Source organism: Musca autumnalis, unplaced genomic scaffold, assembly GCF_047663935.1.
Source record: "Musca autumnalis isolate F117 unplaced genomic scaffold, ASM4766393v1 scaffold_3, whole genome shotgun sequence".
Classification (NCBI taxonomy): domain Eukaryota; kingdom Metazoa; phylum Arthropoda; class Insecta; order Diptera; family Muscidae; genus Musca; species Musca autumnalis.
The window spans coordinates 40,161,554-40,185,255 of NW_027411866.1; the positions used below are offsets into that span (position 1 = coordinate 40,161,554).

A 23,702-nucleotide genomic window follows, 5' to 3' on the forward strand; every position below is an offset into this window, starting at 1 on the left:
AAAAAAAACACACACACACACATTAGATCATAAGTTCTTATTCAATATGTTTTTCAACAGTAGAAATCCCCAGAACTTTTAAAAATCTCTTCCTCATTATATCACACTCCTCTAAAATATGAGAAATAATTCAATCCAGGAATTTGTATTTGTGATATGCTTTAAAGTTACTTTTTGTTCCTGAACTTGAACTTGCCACTGTGTGACGTGCATTCTCCACCACTACCACCAATCAACAACGAAAGACAAAAACAGCCATCCAAGCCACATAACAATAACAAGATATATCCGACACAAGTACAAGCATTTAATTTTTGTTTTAATTCGGAATCGAATTATTCACTCCCATCTTTATTATTCGCTGATGATTAACGAACGATAACGATTAACATATAAAACTTGATGATACGTTAAGTGAAAATCACAGTTGTTCCAAAGACATTGTGGTGTTTACACAGCATCCAAAACAAAAATTAAATTATATTGAAATTTTATTTCAAAAAATTCTTATCAAAATGAAATTCACTGTATTTGTGTGCGTTTTATTGGGAATGTTGGCTTGGAGTGAAGCTGCCATTGCCACCGTTCGTTTCTATAATCCAAGTGAGTGTTTTTTGGATAATGTGTAAAGGATAATGAAATTAAAGGAATTAATGGAAGAATTTGAAGAGAAGTGAATAAATTAAAATAAATGAGAAACAATTTAGAGAAAGGAAAAAATCCGTGAGCTCAATAAAAAATATTTAAATTTATGAAAGACAGTGGATTTCAAGTGTCAATACCATTGTGTATACGAGAAAAGATCCTCCTGATTAAATCCAGTGGATGCAGTTTGAATCGAAGGGCAAAATGTTATTGTTGCCGATTCGTCTGGAATCATGTTCCCTTGACGGATGAAGAAATTGTCATCCGATGATGTATGGCTGACTTCCGAAACGTCAGTTGCTTTGTAGTCGTGTATGATACTAGGGGTTCTTAGATCGAGTTCCCCACTATAGCAATTTCATAAAATTAAGCTAGTATGGAAGTCGATCTAAGTACCCCTAGTTTCATGCATGACTACAAAGCAACTGACGTTTCGGAAGTCAGTCTATATTTCAACAAGGAAGGCGGCGTCTCCCCGAAGACCTCCACACCACCCACAGAAAATCCACCAACGTCGACAGCGTAGAGGCGGTTCAAATTTGCTGTCAAGACAGAAGATGAGAAGTGGAAGGAAAATTCCCAACCTCTCAACTTCCCCGAGTATGGAAGACTCCCACTCGGTAAAATCTCCAATATTGACGTCTATCTGCTCAGAAGCGATGTCACTTTCGATGTTGGGTATTTAATATGTGTAGGCTCATGTCTAGGATGATATATCATTGATAAAGTTCTACTCAGTACATTTTTTTGGATTTTGAAGATTTCATCCAGGGTTTCTTTTAGGCCAATCCGACGTAGGTAGTAGTTAGTAAAGGGTTTCAATTGGCCAGAGTCTATTATAACGCTAACTTTTTTATTCGAATCCCTTCATTTTAACTTATCCTCCCGTATTTGCTCTTTACAGCTTATCCTGGCAAATGTACCATTGATTCAAATACCATTATGTCGCCGGGTCAAAAGGGTAAGGCACCCAATAATCCCTGTGCTGGAGTAACATGCATGGAAAATAGCATGGTAGAATTCAGAACGTAAGTTTATACATTTGGGAAAATAAATACATAAACACACATACTTATCTTATTGCTAATTATTTAACTATTCATAGATGCCCTGCTGTACCACCACCAAAAGGCTGTAAATTGCGTGATTTTGTCAATCTTAATCGCAGTTTTCCAGAATGTTGTGAACGTACCTATGAATGCAACAAACTCATTTAAGTTAGCAACCATTGAATGAAGGAGAAACATAAGACGCGAAAAATTAGCAAATTAATAATTTATTCATTAAAATCTATTTTTATATTAAAAATAAGCTAATCTTCACCATCTAAAAATAGACAACAAAACAAAATGCAAGTCATTGAACCGCAAGACATGGTTATCGAAGCTAAAAGTTGAGGGTGTGTCTTCTTGTCTTGCTCCAACCGCTAGTTAATCAAGATGTCTCAAAACATAACACCATCATTCATAACTCTTCATCTTCTACCTCACAAAGTCAATCAACATCATAAATTGTCTCGAAGATTAGCTGATTAAATGTTTCTTTTCGTCTTTCGGTTCCTTGTCTCAATATAGGAAGCTGTTATTTTAATTGTTAAACGATGTGTATTTCGTTTTTTATTATTATTTTCATTATAAAAAAGTGTACGTTATTTATTTCATCTACATTATACGTTTGTTTATAAACAAAAAAATAAATAATCACATAAAAAAACTACCGAAAAAACTTGTTCTTTTTTGTTTGTTTCGTTGCATTCCTTAAGTTAAAAATTTGAAAATAAAAAAAAAATACTTTGGATGATTCACAGTTCAAACGTGCGCCGTTGGTTCGTTCATACGATTGTGAGGAAAGATGCTGCAGCTGTCTGTCATGTGTCGTTTAATTAATATTGTTTATTAATTAAATAACTCTTTGGGAAATTGTGACTCGAATTGCACATTAAAATTGGAATGTTGAGAGTTTGATTCTTCCTGTTGTAGAAGGGCTTCGATGAAGTCTCTGAAAAGAAAAGGGGAAAGATTTTGTTTTAAAACATCGTCATGCAAACCACAAATAATAAAAATGAAAAAAGAACAAGTAAAGAGATCAGTCTTTCAAGCTTCGTGTCTTCCCGTCAGCTAAATATCCTCAGACAATGACCGTAAAATACGAATAACAGGAGTTATGAACCTAAATACATTTGAAATAGATGAAAAGAAATATTCTATGATACCCAATTTTAAAGGGTATTCTTTGTTTCCACAAGAAAAAAAAAACAAGCGGTACTAATTATCAAAACGATCTAAATATCCGTATAATGGAACATAAGAGAGATTATATCACAACAACACTAAACAGTCTATGACTTGTTTATCAGACTAGGACACCAACACTGAAATGCATTCATGTTTAAGTCCCTTCATCATCATAACAGGAGTTATGAAGCTAAATACATTTGAAATACTCAATGTTGTTGTCTTACAACTTGCTTGTCATAAATCTTATACGGCAGTGAACAGTAATTGCCCCTACAGCAGTTCTGGTCTTTAACTTGCGCAGGAAGAATCCTGAGATTACCAATCAGATTGATTCCGATACCATGAATCTAAATCCGTCGTGCCAGATTCTTCCGGTTTTTTTAAGTTGATCTTTTTGACGTAACAGCATTTGATAGGTTTGTAACTTCGTTTTTCTTTTTAATCTGGCTCTATCTCCTGGCAGTTGAAAAGGTGCAGTGCATCGTGCGGGCCAGTGCCGCATGCTATGAGAAGTTTAAGGAATTTTGAAAGTACATTAAAATTATAAAATTTTTATTGAATTCGTTAGCTAAGTACTCCCCTGCAAATGGCCCATACTGAGTTTGGCGATTTACTCCGCGAAACGACTTAAAAATATACTTAAAGTTGCACTTTTGTTTCATAATTTTTTTTCTTTTCTAAGAAATATATTTTCGATTCATTAATAAAATGGAGTGGCGCGGACAATTGGTGAGTCAGTATTCCATGATTTATTTTTCTTAATATTTTGCAAAACAATTATGATACTTTACTCTCTAAAAATGCAAAACACTCTTATTGTTTTCGTGCAGTTTTAATCTGGATGAAGTGTTTTCTTGAAAATTTCAAAATTATTTTTTTCTTTTCCCTGTTAAGTTATATATCGACGCCTCCAAACAATAGTATGCTAAGTCGACTTAGCATGTTTTCAAGTTCTTTACATTTTTATATTTAACGTCCTTTACCTTAAATTCTGTCAAATTTTGGTAATGATCGGACAATCCGAACAGAAGTTATAAACAAATATTTACTTAGCATAGTACCGAAGGTCAAAGAAATTTCCAAACTTTGAGAGCTTGTCCTGCAAAACTCGCTTTTCAGAATTAGCAAACTATTATTTGGAGGTGTCGAACGTCCTTTGACTTAAATTCTGTCTAATTTTGGTAATGATCGGTCAATCCGAACAGAAGTTATAAACAAATATTGACTTTGAATAGTACTGAAGTTCAAAAAAATTTCCAAACTTTGAGAGCTTCTCCTGCAAAACTCACTTTTTAGACTTAGCATACTATTATTTGGAGGTGTCGATATAATCTGAATGTTTAGGGTCTCCTTTGTTCGCAAAGCTATAAAACAGATACAGAAATGCGCAGTCTTCGGAGATATTCAAGATTTTTTAAAATGACTTCGGAATGTGGAAGGTAAACGGTGCAATGAACGCCATTGATGACTGTGTTTTGAAGAAATGGACTCACTAATTCTAACAAATGATGATTTCTGTTAAATTAAGAAACCTCTCAATTTTTCATAGTTTTGACATGTAAATGTTGGTGATTTATGTATATCAAGCTTTTTGTAGAAAATTAACTTATGTTGAAACTGAGGTATGGGGTATTGTAACTCGCGATCTGTTTTACTATAACATAACTTTTGACCGCATTTCGGTAAAATAAACTGTTTTAGCCCGATTCACCGAGGCGTTTCTTAAAATAATAATTTGAGCGGAAGCTGTGGTCGTACCAAGGTAAAAAAATCGGAAAAAATAGTTGAAATAAACGAGTTTCATTATGTTATTTTCCAATTAGTGGTTTTACAACACAATGTAGAGCTTAATGCTCAAAGGAGAAGTTAAAGAGCACACTTCAGAGTTGAAGTTTCTAATGTATGAATTTTTAATATATCCACTGTATCTGCCTCAAACGGATGCTGACATTTTGAAACCTGAAAAACGGGGTTTTTTGAATTTTTGCTTTAATCGGGACGCGCAGCTGGATTTCCCTAAAAGCTTATTATTTGATTGTAGTACTCGCGATTTCGCATTTTTTAATGTATAACATGAGGGTGTAGCCCTCACAGGATCAAAGTAATCTGCGCCCAAACACAAAATTTTTGTGCGTAAATTTTTCTCAAAAACCTATTTTTTTGGTTTAAAATTTACAAACGTCTTTCGATTTCCGTGGAAACCCGCGTAAATTTAGTTTTTTTACGTTCTGAATCTAACAAGCCACGACGCGTAAAAATCCACGCACTAGATCGGCGGATATGATACCCCTCAAATTTCGAAAATTTGCAAAAAATTATTTTGAAAATATCGCATATTAAAACGCGTTTTGGATGTGTCAGTTCTACTTAAATAAATAAATCGATACGCGTGTTTAAACTGCGCGAAAACAGATATTTAAAAACTCTCGTAAATCCAGAGATATAATAGATTTTTTCTAAAAATTGAGTGCGATGCTACATCCACGGTTCTTGATGGATCGCATTGAAACGGCATAGAGTGATGTATTTTTTAATGGTGATTATTGAAATCGGATGCGCATAAAATGTAAATGAACTTCGCGGAAATTATGACCATTTTACTGTATTTTGCACCCTAATATGCAGCAGATGCTACATCGTGGCCGCCAAATAGAATTTGACAAACTGTACATCAAAAAAGAGGGATTGATTCGCTGTGTTTGAAAATCGGATGCGCATCATGTCATTTTCATAATTACGCGGTTTATATGCGTCTCAAATGTTGTAATATTCAATATAACATTATTTTAACGTTATGCCACAATTGGAATTCCTTGTGATTTAATATAAGGTTCTAATAATAGTATCCAATAGGAAAACTATAAGTGAAAAATTTGTTACAACGGAATATCATCATTATTGCGTGAAATTTTGACGAAAATGCCGAAGAACTCAAAAATTTTTTCTCCAACTTTTCCTATAAAACCATAAAAAAATAAAATGAGAATAATATGATTTTAATTTTTTCGTAATATTTTCTTCGTAATTTTGCAAATAAAATGAATACTATAGCTCCAACCTTCACAGCTTAGGTCTCATTTTATTCCTCAAAATGTCTGGATGCTGTTATAATTTTTTTATATATTTTTCGTAAGTATGAGCGCCATTGTTTCAAAAATATGTTTGTAAATACGTGAAATTATTTAACAAATTTGATTTTTCGCGAATCCATTGAGACTTTGCGATTATTTTTTGCATCATCGCAAAGGGTACGAATTCAGTTAACGATAATAGGATATAACAGCTAATTATTTTAAGCCGCGATTTTTTTAGAATTTTTTCTAATTATCATAATTATAACGGTCATATCTTTTGCGCGCAACGATCAAAATTAGTAACGAAAACAGATTTGAAATGCTGATTTTTTTCTTAATCTATGTAGGGTAAATGCTCCTATTGTCGGCCGGTTCCAGTATTCGGCCACATTTGTATACAAATACGAATAAATAAGAATACCGTTATTTATATAGTCAAATAAGATTACATTTACATAAAATATATTCCCTTCTCCATCTATACAATTTTTCATGGTCCTGGGAACGGTATTTTAAGATTTATAGTCGTTTCTAACGGTACTGATTTGTCAACACGTGTTAAAGTGCATTTTTTAAGAAATTTGTTAGTTTATAAATAAAAGTAAAATAAGTAAAAAATCCTATTAATTCATATCTTGTTTTGAAATGAGTGACTGCCATATTATATATTACTAAAACTAATAAGGCAGAAGTGATTAATGTTTATAAAAAATGCGAATTCGTCGTATTTATGGTATGCCGACAATAGGAACAATAAAATCACAGTTGTTCCAATAGTCGGCATAGGTATGCCGACTATTAGAACATGCCAGTATTTACATGGTTCCTAACGTCGGCCACCAATAAAAATTCAATAGATATGTATTTTTTGTCTCGCAGTTTCAAAATAAGAGCGCGAGTGAAAATACTCGAAATAGAGTACGAGTTTATTCGTATAGTAAAATCGAGTGAAACATATTTTTTTGCCGTTTGTGTGTTTTTGCGTGTGTAGTAGCGCGCAGGTTTTAATATTCCTGTGGACTGAATGTGAAAAGAGCAAGTTGTGCGGAGGTTCAGAGGTGGCTATCCCGAAGTTCGAAGATGGGTGATAGGCGGTCCAGAGGAGGTACTTCCGAAGTTCGGAGGAGGATGGTCAGAGGTTCAGAGGAGGTAGTTCCGAAGTTCGGAGGAGGACGGTAGGAGGTCCAGAGGAGGTAGTTCCAAAGTTCGAAGGAGGGTGGTCGGAGGTCCGAAGGAGGTAGTTCCGATGTTCGGAGGAGGGTGGTCGCAGGTCCAGACGAGGTAGTTCCGAAGTTCGGAGGAGGGTGGTTCCGAAGTTTGGAGGAGGGTGGTGAGAGGTCCAGACGAGGTAATTCCGAAGTTCGGAGCAGGGTGGTCGGTGGTCCAGTGGAGGTAGTTCCGAAGTTCGGAGGAGGGTGGTTAGAGGTCCAGAGGAGGTAGTTTCGAAGTTCGGAGGAGGTTGGTCGGAGGTCCAGCGGAGGTCGTTCCGAAAGTTCAGGCTTATAAGTGTATGGTGCACTACAACACTTCAAATCATGATATATCTTGCACAGAAATTAAGCACTGATATCTGGCTAACTCTTTGCAAAATATGATCTTAGTAGTTATTTTATTTTTCCTGTAATAACCTTTTTAAGTTGGGTAGTCAAATTTCCATTTCCAACTTAAAACGTGTTTTTCTCGAATCTTGATTTTTTGAGATTTGTCACTCTTCTAGTAAATGAGAGATATGGGGAAATTAATTTCAATTCAATAAATATAAATGTTAAAATGATTAATTTCTTGTTATAGTCCGGTCAAAATAGACATTGAAATAGCAAAAATTCCCACAAAGCTGAATTTTGGTGGAGAGCTAGGGTTTGCCATTAGAAGCAACGTCCTAAAAGTCCCCATCGATCCCATGTGTGCAAAAAAAGTTATTCGGGGTCAAAGTTCAAAATTTAAGGGTTTTTAGGTTTTCGGATTTATTTTTTGAAAACGGTTGATCGAATCAGAAAGTGACTAAAGTAAATATTGTAGACAGGAAAATTATCTACAAGTTTGACCCTTATAAATTTTTTCTTAGAAGGAACCATTCTTGAGATATAGCTGTTCTAAAAAACACATGATTTTTATGCACTTATAAGGGAAATGCGCACATATTCAGACGAACCGGCTAAAATAAGCGAAGTAATCGGAACTGTCCCCCCAAAAAATATATATTTTCTTGAAGAGCGAAATTATAGCTATCTTCTAAAAAAAATTCCAACAAAATCGGAGTGTGTTTAGTAGAGTTATTCAATGTTAGAGTCATTTTATGCAAAAATAGCCCATTTAACCCTCATGTATAATCGAAAGCCCAACGGGAACGACCCCAACGAAAACTCTCCGATTTTTTTCAGGTTTTGTCCGAAGGTAGGGTTTGTTGCGCTGATTACGGAAATGTATAATTTTCAACGGTTGCGGATCCGGTTCGCCGGTTATTAGACCCGAAGGGCCAAATTTAAAAACCGGGTTAGACCCGGTTCTACTGAACCGATTACTGCAAACTGTATATCGTTTGAAAGCTTACGGAAGTATCTAACACATAGTGTCGTTACTTTAACCGGTTCTCCTCATAATGTACTTACGCGGCTAATTTTTTATTTGACCTTTAGATCGAGATATCTCGAAAATGGTAAGTCTTTTTTAAGAATCATAAAGACAAATCTTGTAGACAATTATTGAATCTACAACTTTTACTTTAGCAGGCTTTTGCTAAGTATTACCGTTTTTGAGAAAAACAAAAAAAAACTGAATAATGCCTCCAAAAATGACCTTTGACCCCGAATAACTTGTTTTGCACACATGGGATCGATGGGGACTTTTAGGACGTTGCTTCTAATGACCAACCCTAGCTCTCCACCAAAATTCAGCTTTGTGGGAATTTTTGCTATTTCCCCCTTATACGCATGTCTATTTTGACCGGACTATTATATTTGTAAGGTGTATTAATGTAAATGAATTTGTCAGATTTAAGTTTTATTAATTGTAATGTAGGTTTTTAGTCGAAATAAATTCTAATTTTTTAAGTTTCTTCTTTTTTCTACAACGGTAAAAGGGGTGCCGACTATTGGAACATCAGTGGCCGAACTTAGGAACATGCATGCCGACTATTAGAACATAGGGTGTTTTTTGGGAAAAATGCAAATTGGCAATACTTATTAAATAATTAATAAAAACAAGTTTATAAATTCTGAAACACAACCCTTTAGTGATGTGTAAAATTAAATATTTACAGTAAAATTATATTCCCACAACCTGTGACACCACTTTAAAAATGAAAAAAAAGTTAAAGGGCCGACTATTGGTGCATTTACCCTACCAAAAATCATTGATGTAGTATCAAAAATTTTTTTTGATTTTTTTGAAATGGAAAAGACAATTTTAGACATTTTTCCTGATATATAGTGCAACATTTTTAGGTGCTGTGTGCAAATACCAATATACGTTAAAAATTGTAATACAAATGAAAACAAAAAAATATTGATATTTTACTTCTTAATGGATGTGTAGGGTTGTGGGGCTTCACCCAGAAGTTGACCTATGTTGACAGTTTTTGTGTGAGGAGGTTTTTTATTCGCTAACATCTTAAAATTTACATTTGCATCAAAATCGGTAGCAATCTTTGTCTTTAATCTTTAAAATACCTAATATGAGGGAACCTAATATGAGGGCTATACCAAAACACGAACCTACGTTGTTTTTTTATTCGCTAACATCTTAAAATTTACATTTGCATCAAAATCGGTTGCAATCTTTGTCTTTAATCTTTAAAATACCTAGTATGAGGGAACCTAATATGAGGGCTATACCAAAACGCGAACCTACGTTGATAATATTTCGCACAGGGGTTTTCTGTCTACGAAGAACATAAAATGCCAAAATACAACCAAATACGTTGGAAAATGTTTGTGTAAAATTTAAAATATTTCCTATCGACCGGTACCGTTCGATGGGGGCTATACCAAAACGCGAACCTATATTAAAAGAGATTTTGTACATAAGTTTTCTATCCGCTGAAAACTCAACATACCAATTTGCAGCAAAATCGATTGAAAAATGAGTGTAAAACATGAGCGCTACAGGAAACAGCGGGTCTATGTGGCCCAATATGAGCCTCACAATATCCACTAATATAAGAAACATTTTTGCAAAATATTTGGAATCTACGCCCTTTCCTTTAATAGTTATAAGTAAAGTACCGCTAAAGTGCTCATATTTCGGACTGTGCCCTGGGCGGATGTTTTGCACAGTGTCGTCGATCCTTGCCATATAGGATTTCAGACGGCTGCACCATCCCGAGCTTAGTTAAGCCAAAACTACTCTGGTCTAACGCTTCTGAGCTGCGAAATATGAGAGATGTTATCCGAGGACCGCATTCACATGATAGTTTTTTATGACATCTGCGACTGCGTCCGTGTTCCTACATAACAGTCTATCACAGATATCTGTGGCATGCACCGACGACGTAAACATACCGTCGAATGTGTCCCCTAGAATATTGGCATAATTAGTGCTCGGAATTTTGCTACCTTCTGGAATTCCCTGTTTCACTATACGGGGTTTGGACTTCCTGAATTGTCGTGCAGTGCTGCTTACGGAACCCATGATGATGATTGGCAACTGGATAGCTATTTCTGACTTGCTCACCTCTTGGTATCAGTCAAAGGGATAGGTTAGTTTAGGTTTTAGGGTGTGTAGCTGCTGTGATGGCAGCCACTCCACTCGGAGACCTTGGGATCCATTGTGATAATCCTGAATGTTGAAACGGATTATAGATGTGGTTGTGATATGTGATGGTAGTGATGTAGTGGATAGATGAAGATTGTGAGTGATGTGGTCGTAGATGCGTAGAATCAAATGGTTCAGGTGTGGTGGTGATGTGAAGGTGATGGCGGGTGTGAGGTGATGACGGGTGAGATGTAATGATGTATAGGTGATGTCTGTAGATTGGATGTAATTTTCGGATGCAACTGTTAGTGTAGAAAGAAATTGTAGATGAGAGTGTAGATGTGGTAGTTATACAGATATAGATGTAGTGAAGATTGTAGTTGTTGAGATTGAAGTTGGTTGTAGCTGTTCTCAGCACGTTGGAGCCATTTCAGGCAAAGGGATCCTCAGTCCTATAGTGATAATGTCTCGGAACGTCTTTTCTGCTACCCATATATCGGAAAGGTTGGGCAGATCTTTAAAGCAGTGATTGATGAAAGTAAGGCGTTCAGAGGTGATTAAATCGGGGGAGATAGCGAGAAAGTCTGTATTGAGCAGACTGGTGCAATAGGGAAGCTAATCGAATTTTCATGTATTCTGGTGACGACGACAACGACTCACTGGATACTGTGTACACGCAGCATGCAGCATTATGGTCCCTGCCTTAGTCCCTCACATGGAGGAATCCAGAGTAAGCAATGCACTCTCTCTCGGCATCTATTGCATCACACCTAATTGGTCTTGGGTTTCCCTCCGTCCGCTGGCCGGAGCGTTGATGTAGTATGGTTGCGTGTCAATACGGTATCGAAAAAACTGCCGTCTTCGAATACCCTAGTGACATAAGAAAGCGATTTGTAGCAGATCTCACCCTTGCAAGTAAATATATTCAAGTAAATATATTCAAAATATCGCGAAACTAATACGTATAGCAAAATATTATAGTGGATTTTGAAGAACGAGGTAATAGCTTAATTTTCATTAAAAATAGTGTTTTAGCATGTTGTGGAATTCTAGTTACCTGCATATTTTCTTAGTGTATTTTGTAATGCCAATTCGATCATATACTTAAATTTGACCTAAGTTTTTAGTCATGATGCCCATCAGTGCCCACCTCGGGAATAATTTTCCAAAGTAGCTCATGGGTTTAAGATTATTCAGTATTAAAATCAGCTGCCATCTAGTGCCAGACTATAAATGGTGGGTCGCTGACTAAAGCTGTCCCATAATAGGGTTTCTATGGATATATTAGCGTATAACTCTGCTATCTGACCACGTACTTTAACATTATTGGCATCAGTGGCAAGATGAAGAAATCTTCTTCCGAATTAGTCTTACGTTGGCGGTACGTGTCTTCCAGGAAGAACGCTATATGATCTATATTAAAAATTTTGTCATTTTTCAGACAAAAATATTGATTTTTTTAATCCGCTAAATTGGTTGGATTTTATGTTGTTTTGGAGATTGTTTTGTTTATTTTTGCATCATAAGATAATCGGGACCTTTGTTCATGTCATTTTGTATTAACGGCCTAAAACAAATTTTACCGTATACCTCCTCCCGAGGGGATAGGGGGGAGAATGACAATCTCGTGGTTTCTTAAAACACTCTTCCCAGCAGCACAAAGCTTTAACCGGCGCATTGGCTTGATTTTTACACTCTAAGGGCCATTATTACATGTGTTCTTTTACTATCTGATGGATTTAAAAACGCAAAATAAACCAATTTGGAGGCATTAAAAATATAATTTTTACATTGAAAGTTAATTCCAAGAAGCTCCTCCTTGAAGTTCAATCATCACTTTTAACTTTAAGTGAACCGAAACGCTATAAATTTGTTCGGTAAATCCAAACTATAACAAAAGAATACTTATAATAATGGGGGTAAATGTTTCTGGCCACTTTCTCCATACAAGTGGATGCCCTGTGCATCGGTCGCAATAAGGCGTCCGATTCTATGTACAGGAATGACTTGAAGAAAACTTTCTTATTGGCACTAAACATGTTTGTCTACGCCTATTTCACACCTGCTGTCTAAATCACACTTTATGCGACAACCACAAGGCCTGACAATACTTCCTAATATCAGCATAGATTTTATGTACTCACTCTTCTTCAGCCAGCGTAATATTAACACGTCCGGTTGTAATCTCTGTCGGCCGTATGGAACCAAAGAAATCGGTAATAGGAACTTTATTTGGATCACGTCGATACAAGTCCTTGCGAACACCGACTGTTGATATGCACAAACGTTTTGGACAGACTTTCAACTAGCAAAAGATTGAATTGAAAGTTAATGTTGTTCCTGACTGGAAATCAAAAAGAAAACTTACAAATTCTCCCATAGTTTTGTCGCTGTTGGGTTGGACTTTTTCTAAAAACTCTAACGCATAATAAGTGTAACGATCAATCATGTAAACGCCAATGGAAGAGTCAACGTGATGCTGTGAGAAAAGATTTAAAAAAAAATAAAAAATATAATGCAATGATAAAGTATTATACGAACTCTCTTGCTTACCGACAATGAATCTTCTCCCACTAGACTACTAGCAACAGCTAAAATATTTGGTGAAGTGAATTTTTCATACAGCGATGCAGCTTGACAGGTATCCACCATTAAGAAAAGTTCATTATATCTGCAAAGATGTAATTGTAACGATTTTATAAATTTTGTAATTTTTGTGTTCTTATTCTGCAAGATGATTAATATTGTTATATCCACATCTACTTACCTCTTCTTCTCCCACATTTGTTCTACTGCATCCGCCAATTCTTGACTTGTAATCTCTTCCGAATCTTGGAACTTGAGGAAACCATCACCACCATGACCGGTTAAATAAATCAAAACATTACTACCAGCATCTGTGAGCAACTTCTTTGAACGTGCGGTACCATTTTGAGTTCTTCCCGTCAGTAAACGTACAAAATTCTCTACTGTAACTTCATAGCCGCGATAATCCACCTCAACATCATCACCATAAACATTTATATGTTGATTGGCATTATTGTATACTTGTCCAGGCCTTGGATTACGTGGATTACATGCCATATCATCAGCAATCATAAGGATAATTTGTGAATCAGGTATACCTAAACGTTTGACGGAGCGATATATGGACAAAACATTTGCTACATGACGATAGTTAAACCAAAAGCGAGAGGCATCAACAAGCACAGCCCAATTGTTGGTGTGCGTAGAGCGTTGTACAGCATCAATATATTGATTCAGTTGATTGGACGGCTGCAGAATGGAAAGTATGTATGTTATTAAGTTTATTAACAAGAATAATGAGCAGAATATCTTACCTCTTGGCATACAACTAGGGAGGCATTTATAGCCAACAAGACTGCAAATGCAGCCAATTTTTTCATGTCTGGGTTGTTTGTTTTAAAGTTTTTCTAAAAAATATAATATAATAAAAAATATAATTTAATTTAGGCTCGGCTCTCAATGGTATTGATATGATTTAATTTTTACTAAGTGGATAGATATCCTCTGCTATCATAATAAATCCAAAAAATTGCGCCAAATCCAATTAGAAATTGTTATTAAATATTTTTATATCTTTATTTAGTTTTAAGGATTAAGTTCAGAGTTAGGTGTAGTTTAGAATAACTTTGCTTTTGTAACATAGATGGCCTTATAGGCTTGGTTACCCATTCGAAATAAATAAAATAAAATAAAATAAAAATAGATAAAACCCATTAAATATGGAAATTTAACCACAATACCGAATATTTGGGTACTATATTCTTTACCATGGAAAATAGTGTGCGAAATAGGGTTCGGGGATATAATAATGATTGGGAAGACATCCCCACTAACATCATTAAGAAATATTTAATAGTGATTAGTCTGAAAATCAGAAAAATCGATCCCGAGAGCTCAAACAAAGTCAACTACCACCAGAGATGGTCTGTATGACGATTTTTTAGGTTTCCGACTGTAAGAAAGTTGTAAACGTCGAAAACGTCATATACTCGTAGAAAACGTATAAAAAGTAGTAAATGTCATAAACGTCAAAATATTAAGGTTGCCATCATATTTTTCACTTAATATTAATTCTGCAAGCCTGTCTTTGTTATTGAAGAGGGTCCGTACCCTTTTTGAAAATAACAGCATATTTTTATTAATATTTTAATTTTTAAAATAACTGAAATAATTGAACAATAAATTGGATTATGCACTTAGTACGCCATCTACAATATATTCCGAACACTACCACTACTTTACGTAGATTCAAAGAATTTGCGGTTGAAGTAATAAACAAACATATGTATAGTACCCATATAATATAAAAAAAATATAAAATGTACATTTTAGAGTGAAATCTTTTTATGCCTGTTTTGTAATAAAATAGGATCTCAAAAAAATAATAATAAAATTAGTTTTATTATTATGGAAAAACATCGATTTTTAGGATATAAAATTCGTTTGTTTATTCTGTCAAAAACCTTGTTAGTTTGGCTAGGTTTACGACGTTTCCGACGTATGTAATATACGTCAGAAATGTATGTCATTTACGTCATCATTGTAGACAGACCATCTCTGACTACCACCATTCCAAAGGCCAGATCATGATATGTTAATCTTATTTGTGTAAATTGCCGATGTAATAGGTATAACAACACAAAACTCTTAAATACATCGAGCCAACATCCTGATATCAACCCTCATAAAATTGTTGGGTCCAATTTAACAAAAAACTGCAAAAACATCCTCCAACGAAGGATCACGATTCACTAAAAATTGGGGAAGCAGTAGGTATAAGACGGGAATACGAGCGCACACCCGTTTTTTTTTTAATTTTTACCACAGGTAGGTCTCGTCGTTCTGAACTCAAAAATATATGGCATAAGACGAGCTGGCCAACTATGCTCGGATCGGGATGAAATGTCTTTTTGCAGATAAATCTCGTCTCCCCGATCACAAATATATACAACATTTGTTGCGGAAGTCCGTATTTTCCGAGATATGGGCCTCCGAAATTGCGAAAATTCCCCTGTTAAAGGCCGGCTACTTAGAGAAAATTTTTAACTTAAAAGAAATTTGAGTTCCCGTGCCAGAGATTGGCTCCTGTCCATAGGAGAAAGTCGTAAATCCCCGGCCGAAGGCCGGCTATTTAAGAAAGATTTACATTTTTAAAGAAAAATTTTTCCCGTAGTTGGTAAACTCAACTTGTTCCAAATATATATACCATCTCTGGGAAGTCCATACTTCCCGAGATATAGGCCTTTAAATTTCCAAAAATATGTAGCCGAAGACCGGCTAATTAGAGAAAAATTAATAATATAAAATAAAGTTTTGTTTCCGTTCACGAGACTTGTACCCTGTCCATAGTGGAAAGCCTTAAATCTCCGGCCGAAGGCCGGCTATTCAAAAGAGAATTATAATTTAAAAGAAAATTTGGAACTTTAATGACCAATATCTTGGAAAGTATGGACTTCCCAGAGATGGTATATATATTTTTGAGTTCAAAACAACGAGATCTACCTGTGGTAAAAATCGGATGTGCGCTCGTATTCCCGTCTTGTTCCGATTTTAATCACAACATTCGAGCCCTTAAAATGCCCATTTACAGTCTAGGAGACTATCACATAGCCTAGGTGTAATAAATTCCTTAATTAGCAGGTATTTTTAATATTTTGAATAAAACTAAACCATTCCACTTACTTTTGAGAAGTCCAATCCTCGCATAGATAAACAGAAAAACAATTTGTAAGAAGAAGCATTCGTATTCACTAGAGTTGTACAATCTAGTTCATTTGAAAGATCTAGTTCAATAGCTCAGCTCTTTTAACTGAACTAGTTCAGTAATCTAGATCATAGTTCACTATCCAGTTCAATCATTCGGATCAGAATCGTTCACGAGCTCTTAATCGTTCTCTTGATGAAAACACATACATACATACATCAAATAGGAACAAACATTAGAATAGTATAATTAAACTACAAAAATATTACATTTAGATATTTTTATTCCATTCATAAAGAAAGATTAAGTTTAGAAAAAAACATCCTTCGAAAAAAATGTAATTACAATTTCATTTAAGTGGCTGGCAAAAAATCTTACGTTGTGTGTTTGTAGAAATTATCACTGTATGTATGTTTCTTTTTATTTTTTCCTTTTTTATATCCAAAACAAGGCACATTGAATAGGTAATGGATTCGATATATTGGGATACGATGTGTTTAAAATGCTCTTACGATTTATTTTTATTACAATGGGGGATGACACTTCACATTGATGCAAAACATAAACAAAACTTATTACATTACGAAGGCGTCACTTAGCACAGAGGACGGCTTCACTTTATGTGAATGACATTCTGAACTAGATTGCGAATCGTTCGTTCGTTGATCGTTCTTTGTGGATCTTTCGGTAGGCGCTCAGTGAGCTATTGAACTATAATGAACTATATCGACTGATCTAGTTCATACGCTCTTTTCAATGAATCGTTCAATTGAACTAGTTCGTTCATGAACTATACAACTCTAGTATTCACTATGAATTGTTGCAACAGCTGCATGGTACAAATATACAGGTAGCCGCATCGGCAATTGTTGGTAACATAAGATGTCAAAATTTGACATGAATTCAATGCAATTGACACATTAGCTTCGTTCCCGTACTTTTTAATCGTAAAACTCGTAAAAGAGAGAACTGCAAAAAATTTGTTCTCACACAAAAGTTTTTTGAAATAGTTCGGGAACGGAAAAATGGAAAATACGTCAAAAAAAACTGGAACAAACGTCAAAGTCGGCGTATCAGCCAATCAGACGCCGGCAACCATGTTACTATTTTTTTACTCGCCCAAATTTGTCGTGTAAAAAGTTTTTAAAGAGAGTGTCATTCAGCGACATTTTTGTTTAAAGAGAAGTGAACATTTTACAACTTTTTTGTGTACGGGAACGCTTTTTCGAGTAAAACGTATAAAAGTCGTAAAAATTGTAAAAACTTTTTAGTTCTGGAACACAGCTAATATGTTACCATCAGCTGGCTTGATAATGCTACCTGTATTATTGTACCATGAACAGCTGTGAGCAGCCTTGGCCATTGCTGCCAAATCTGACGATTTATCGTCATTTTGACGATTTTCAAAAATTGATAAAGGACGATTTTTATCCAAAAATTTACGATTTTTGGATATTTTGTTAATACAGTCATAAAAAATAGCTCTGTTCCTTTACGTTCAAGAATCTTCAAGTTTTACAACTTTTTACTCGAAAAGCGTTCCTTTACTTCAGACACAATACAATTCATATGGGAGCAGTTTTAAACTTTTACTACTTTTGCCGGTTTTACCATTTTCAGAAGTAAAGCTGGGTACACATTGTCAGTTTTGAATGACAGCTTTGTTGTCGCTTGCTAGTGTGGCCGTTCCTTTTTGTCATTCACCATGCAACCACAAAATATTTTGTGGTAGCTGGACGGTTGGACAGTTATCGATAATTGCAAAAAATTGTCATTCAAAACTGACAATGTGTACTGTATTTAAAGGAACAGACCAAATGTTGTAAGACAAGGGTGCTCAAAGGGCGCACTTCTGATGTCGGTGTATTAGAGCTTGCAAACTATCGATATTCCCAATATTCGATATTTTCGATATAATGTTCTAAAATATCGATAGCTATCGATATTATCGTTAAGTTGTCATCGCCATTAAATTGGAGATGAAAATGGCGGAAATATCAGTGATTTTATTGAAATTATGAAAAAGTTGTTCACAGAAATGTAAAAGAGAATAAACATTTTATTTTACAGAAAAATGTGTATGTGTGACTATTTACTTACTTTCTTAGACACGCATTACCGAAAAGCAGCGAAATTTTTATTTATTTTAATTGATTTCAGGTTAGGGATTTTTATTCCGATAATATCGATAGGCAAAACTATCTATCGATACTGAATTTTTAAATAATAATCGATTTTATCGATAGTGCCATCGATTTTTTGCCAGCTCTACGGTGTATGCCAATTTGCTCACACACACAATTTAAAATAAGAGTTTTTGTTCTCGAAATGAAAATTTTCAATACACAATTTTTTCCATTTAACAAGACAACCCAACATTACTCAAAAAAAACCATTATATTAGAATTGAAAATTCTTGTGTAGGCATGGATTTTGAATTGTTTGAAAATAATGAAACGGATTTATTTCGCATCTGTAAAATTTGATTTGAAAACTGTTGATGGTTCATATGTTTTTCCTATAGTAACACATCCGTCAGCAAATCTTAAACATGTTTTAAGTGAAGTAAATCTTCAAAAAACGAAATATGTATCTAAATTCTCTTTATAAGGATTCAATGTAGAGTATACTTAATAAAACAAATTGTTTGCCACATTGATTAAATACGACATGTTAAGAATGTTGACTAATGTCCAATTTACATTAGCAACTTTTTCGTCATTTAGAGCTGTTTCGTCATTTATTTGCTAAAACAGGCAACATTTTGCGTCATTTACCATACAAAAATAAATGACGATAGCTACGTCATTTATTCTAAACAACGCACGAAAACACCATACTTTTATACGCAACCCTGCTTTTTCGTCATAAACTACCAAAAAAATGCAACTGTTTTATGATGTCTTTGTTTGTTTGTGTGTGTTGTAGAAAAACAAAAATACTCAAACGATGACAAAAGTGAAAATAAATGGTTAAAAAACTTGCAAAAATTATGTTTTTTTTTTGTTTTTGGAATTAATTTAAGTTATTTGATACACATTTGTGTTGTGAAATTCCTATTTTTCTGAATAAATATATTGTGTGCGTGTGTTTGTGTTATTGTATAAGTGTGTATGTGCGATTGTGTGCGTAAGTAAATGACGCAAAAAAACAGATGTAAATACACTTCATTTGATTCTAGAATTTCGTAAAACGAAATCATTTAATATGCATATGTAAATTGGACTTAAAGTATAGTACACATTGACAAGCAAAACTGACAGTCATCGAGGTCTATTTCGTGAATATCAAAGCCTAACTGAAAAATTTCTTTTGTAATCTCTAAATAATACCGTAAATATTGTATTTCAAATAAATGTTGTTATTTGCCGGAAAATTGTCCTAACAGTACGTTGACTGTCAGTTTTGACTGTTGGTGTGTACTCCCCTTAATACCCCTTTTATATATGTACATATTTAACAAACCGACTGGGTTTGAAATGTCAGTTCCATTGCTTATATTTCAAACAAATCCTCATAAAGAAGGTTAACCCTGCAAAAAGCTCTAATATAAACAGCATATAAAATACTTATTTACAATATCGTTTAATTATTTATTTATATTAATACTGTTTACTAATTTGAATATCCATTTTATTGCTCTGTTCCAGAACCTGCAAGAAGCTACTACTTTTTACTACGATAACATATTTTCGTTTATGTTATCTAAAAAAAAATACTAAAAATTTTTATATTTTTGCAGTACTGGAACAGACCTTATTTTTATTTTAATTAAAAATATGTTTAAATATAACTAAATGTCCTCATATTAATTTTTGACGATTTTGTAAAATAGATTTGACTTTTTTGCTAATACTATGTTTACATTGCGAAATCCACTCGATTTCATCTGTCAATTCCTTTGTGTATACGTCAAATGAAAACTCATCAGAAATCGATTGGATTTCATTTGACGTTTGAGCAATGGAATTGACAGTTGAAATCGAGTGGATTTCGTAAATGTAAACATAGTATAAGTTTACATTTACGAAATCCACTCGATTTCAACTGTCAATTCCATAGCTCAAACGTCAAATGAAATCTCATTTGGATTTCATTTGACGTTTAACCTATGGATTTGACGGTTGAAATCGAGTGGATTTCGTAAATGTAAACCAAGCATTTGATTTTAATTTTAAAAATCGTCATTTTGATGATTTTCCATAAAAAATAATCTGGCAGCCCTGGCCGTGGCAAACATATGTTTATAGATTTTTTGAGATTCCTCCAAATTAGAGCTGGCAAACTATCCATATTTGGCCTGTTCCTTTACTTTTGAAATTGGTAAAACCGGCAAAAGTAGTAAAAGTTGAAAACTGCTCACATATGAATTGTATTGTGTCTGAAGTAAAGGAACGCTTTTCGGGTAAAAAGTGGTAAAACTTAAAGATTCTTGCGCGTAAAGGAACAGAGCTATTTCCAACATTTGATATTTTCGATATTTCATATGAAAAAATCGATTTTAATCGATATTATCGTTAACTTTCATGACCATTAATTTAGAAATGAAATTGGCGGAAATGTCAATGCTTTTAATGCTTTTGTATTAAAAAGACACGAAAGTACAATATACTTTTCCAAAAAATTTGTACGTGTGACTACGGACTTACTTTATGACATCCACAAAACCGAAAAACCGCGAATTTTATATTTATTTCAATGAATTTTAGACTATGTTTACATTTACGAAATCCACTCGATTTCAACTGTCAAATCCATAGGTTAAACGTCAAATGAAAACTCATCTGAAATCAATTGGATTTCATTTGACGTTTGAGCTATGGAATTGACAGTTGAAATCGAGTGGATTTCGTAAATGTAAACATAGCATTAGGTTAGCGGTTTTTAATTCGATAATATCGGTAGACAAAACTATCTATCGATATTGAATTTTTTTTAAAAATAATCAATATTATCGATGGTGCCATCCTTTTTTGCCATCTCTATGGTGGAGTGCCAATTTACTCTATATAAAGAACTTGGCAGTACTTTTGCACTACTCACAACAGGGTGAATCATAAAAATATTTATTTAATCACAAAAGTATTGCCACCCATTAGAGAACTAACAGTTAAATATATAACAGGAAACGTTTTTTTTTTTTTTTTTTTTTTAATTAAAATGTGACTTTGCCAGTTGCTCGATTGAATTTATCTCTGGCCACTGGTAAACCTATATGGTTAAAAATGGTATTAAACGCATCTACGCGGTGTGAGTTGACAAGAGTGTTATTAACGTTAAACGGAAGAAAACATTGGCGAATATTCTAAGAAATATTCAATTTAAATCAAATGTAAGTTCATAAGAAGTTGCGGTTGTTGCAGAAGTATTTAGAGCAAACCCGTTCGTTGGTATTGATATGGTTACGAAGTTTTTCTGCAAATCACACAAACGCGACCCGAACGCAAAGTAAGAGAGCAAATGTTTTGATTTTTTTACTTCAGTTTTGTACTGAATGTCAGGCAAGCAGGTTGATGCCGCTTTATTTGTTTTTTTTGGGTACACTGAAAAGATTTTGCAGTTGTACAGCAAATATGTGGAGGGAAGAATTTGAAAATGATTTTTTGTTTTGTATTAATATTTTTAATGACGCAGAATGCCTCGTCTGCAATGCAACAATAAAAAATGTATATCCATCTTACCTTAGGCGTCATTATAATACGCATACAAAATATCATTTAATGACGGGAAATGTGCGAAAAAAATAATATGAGTGGATAATTTTCACTGTGAGGTAGAAATCGATGCATGATACAACGATACAAGGTAACCTCACGCTCACAACTCACAGAGTTGTATTCACTTTGCCGTCCCTTCATTGACAAAATCTTTTTGACAAACTTTGTATGTATATGTTAAAATATACATACGTATGACAGTTATATTTGAATTTTCAAATTCAAAAATATTTTTTTCTTGTATTATTTTTTTATTTTGAACGGAAATTCACAAAAAATAACATGAAGACGTGTGTTTTATGTAAAAAAAAGAAATGTGGTGGTAATGGTTCTTTTTTTACCATTCCGAAATGCGAAGACCTAAAAAGGAAATGGTCAGAGGCATGTGGAATGAAGTTCACAGGTAAAGAATATATATGTGGAGACCACTTCTTACCTTCGGATGTTATGAATTTTCCAAAACGGAAATGCTTGCAGTCAGGTGCCTTACCCTTTGTGGTATCAAGGACAGATGAATCCGAAGTCCAATAGTAAGTTTTTGGAAATATTTTATTGCAGTTACTGTTTAATGTATTTGCAGTATTGAAGATGTTGTGGGCTCCAATGATTATAATGAACCATTTGAAATCCCGACCCTTCCTGGCAGATCTGAGTAAGATTTTATTAAGTTTATATACAATACATACGTGCTGTACACATACAGAAGGCAGTGTGAGTCAGACAAGTTTGTTTAAGCAATAGTGCTCGTTTACCAATACAGATCTTTGCCAGATATGAAGCCATATATGGGAAGAAATTAGCCCAGTCGTCGAAATCGAATATTTTTTATTATTTATTAGACATTAATTTATGTTCGCTGCCGAAATCTAAAATAATTGGGTCAATATAATAATGAAAAATGTTTTTTGTCTTTCCGCCGCTTCCTTTAAAGAAGAGAGTGGGAACACTCATGGGGAATTTACATCCAGAATAACCCCCATTATGTTTTGAAGTATTTAGCTGCTTATGCAACACCTTCGCCATCTTGCAAGAGACCTAGCAGACTGAGGTTTCAATCCGTATGTATTCGTCCTCCCACCCAGTGCATGAATTCTCTTAATACGCTTTTCAATTTCTGCTATATCATTGTACTTCAGGTAATTACTTGCTAAAATGTCCCTTCAAGAGTGTTCTCTTGTCATTTTTTGCACTTTTACTAAGTTCGGCTTCCATCTTTTGTTATATCACACTTCTGTTGTGATCCTTGCCTGTAAAAGAAAATGGTAAACGTATCCAGCTCCTTCCGTCTATCACAGGACGATCTTGTTGCTGTGGTTGTAACCGGGTTTTTATTTAACGTTTCTAAGTCGATTTCCTGCTTATCTGCCTTAGTTCAGTAGGTTTGAAAGGACAGTTGAAATATGTGTGGGGGCCTGTGCCACATGCTGAGCATATGCTTTGCACGGTGTCATCAACCCTTGCCCTACAGGAATTAAAGGGGCTTCACTATCCCTAGCGTAGTTTAGCCAAAACCACTCTGCTTCGTCGTGGCAGCTGCGATAGAGAGTTTTTGATGACATCTGCGACTGCATCAGTGCGAATACTATTTAAACCTGCTTGATAGGCT

At 34.5% G+C, this 23,702-nt stretch overlaps 2 protein-coding genes across 5 annotated transcripts in view; one reads left to right on the top strand and one right to left on the bottom strand.

The window, feature by feature from the left end:
• The first annotated feature begins 449 nt into the window (after positions 1 to 449).
• Positions 450 to 2,090, top strand: LOC141396712 (uncharacterized). Its single transcript, XM_073972349.1, has 3 exons — positions 450 to 603; positions 1,550 to 1,673; positions 1,751 to 2,090. The coding sequence occupies exons 1-3, from the start codon at positions 516 to 518 to the stop codon at positions 1,860 to 1,862; spliced, it is 324 nt and encodes a 107-aa protein (XP_073828450.1). The 5' UTR covers positions 450 to 515; the 3' UTR covers positions 1,863 to 2,090.
• A 139-nt stretch (positions 2,091 to 2,229) lies between these two features.
• Positions 2,230 to 23,702, bottom strand: part of PIG-K (Phosphatidylinositol glycan anchor biosynthesis class K) — a 478,228-nt gene continuing 456,755 nt past the window's right edge. The window contains exons 1-7 of one of the 4 annotated variants that reach the window (XM_073972338.1): positions 16,358 to 16,441; positions 13,990 to 14,082; positions 13,416 to 13,924; positions 13,202 to 13,319; positions 13,017 to 13,127; positions 12,793 to 12,953; positions 2,230 to 2,643 (exon numbers count right to left, since the gene is read on the bottom strand). In XM_073972338.1, the coding sequence (XP_073828439.1) occupies positions 2,541 to 2,643; positions 12,793 to 12,953; positions 13,017 to 13,127; positions 13,202 to 13,319; positions 13,416 to 13,924; positions 13,990 to 14,082; positions 16,358 to 16,381 (1,119 nt within the window). In that variant the 5' untranslated portion in view covers positions 16,382 to 16,441 and the 3' untranslated portion in view covers positions 2,230 to 2,540. Of the gene's footprint in view, positions 2,644 to 12,792; positions 12,954 to 13,016; positions 13,128 to 13,201; positions 13,320 to 13,415; positions 13,925 to 13,989; positions 14,083 to 16,236; positions 16,442 to 23,702 lie in introns of those variants that run through there. The other 3 variants (XM_073972339.1, XM_073972342.1, XM_073972343.1) reach the window with 3 other exon arrangements.

Coding starts and splice junctions, on each gene's coding strand:
- LOC141396712 (XM_073972349.1), top strand. CDS start 516: ATGAAATTCACTGTATTTGTGTGCGTTTTATTGGGAATGTTGGCTTGG. Junction 604..1,549: donor CGTTCGTTTCTATAATCCAA/GTGAGTGTTTTT, acceptor TGCTCTTTACAG/CTTATCCTGGCAAATGTACC. Junction 1,674..1,750: donor AGCATGGTAGAATTCAGAAC/GTAAGTTTATAC, acceptor AACTATTCATAG/ATGCCCTGCTGTACCACCAC.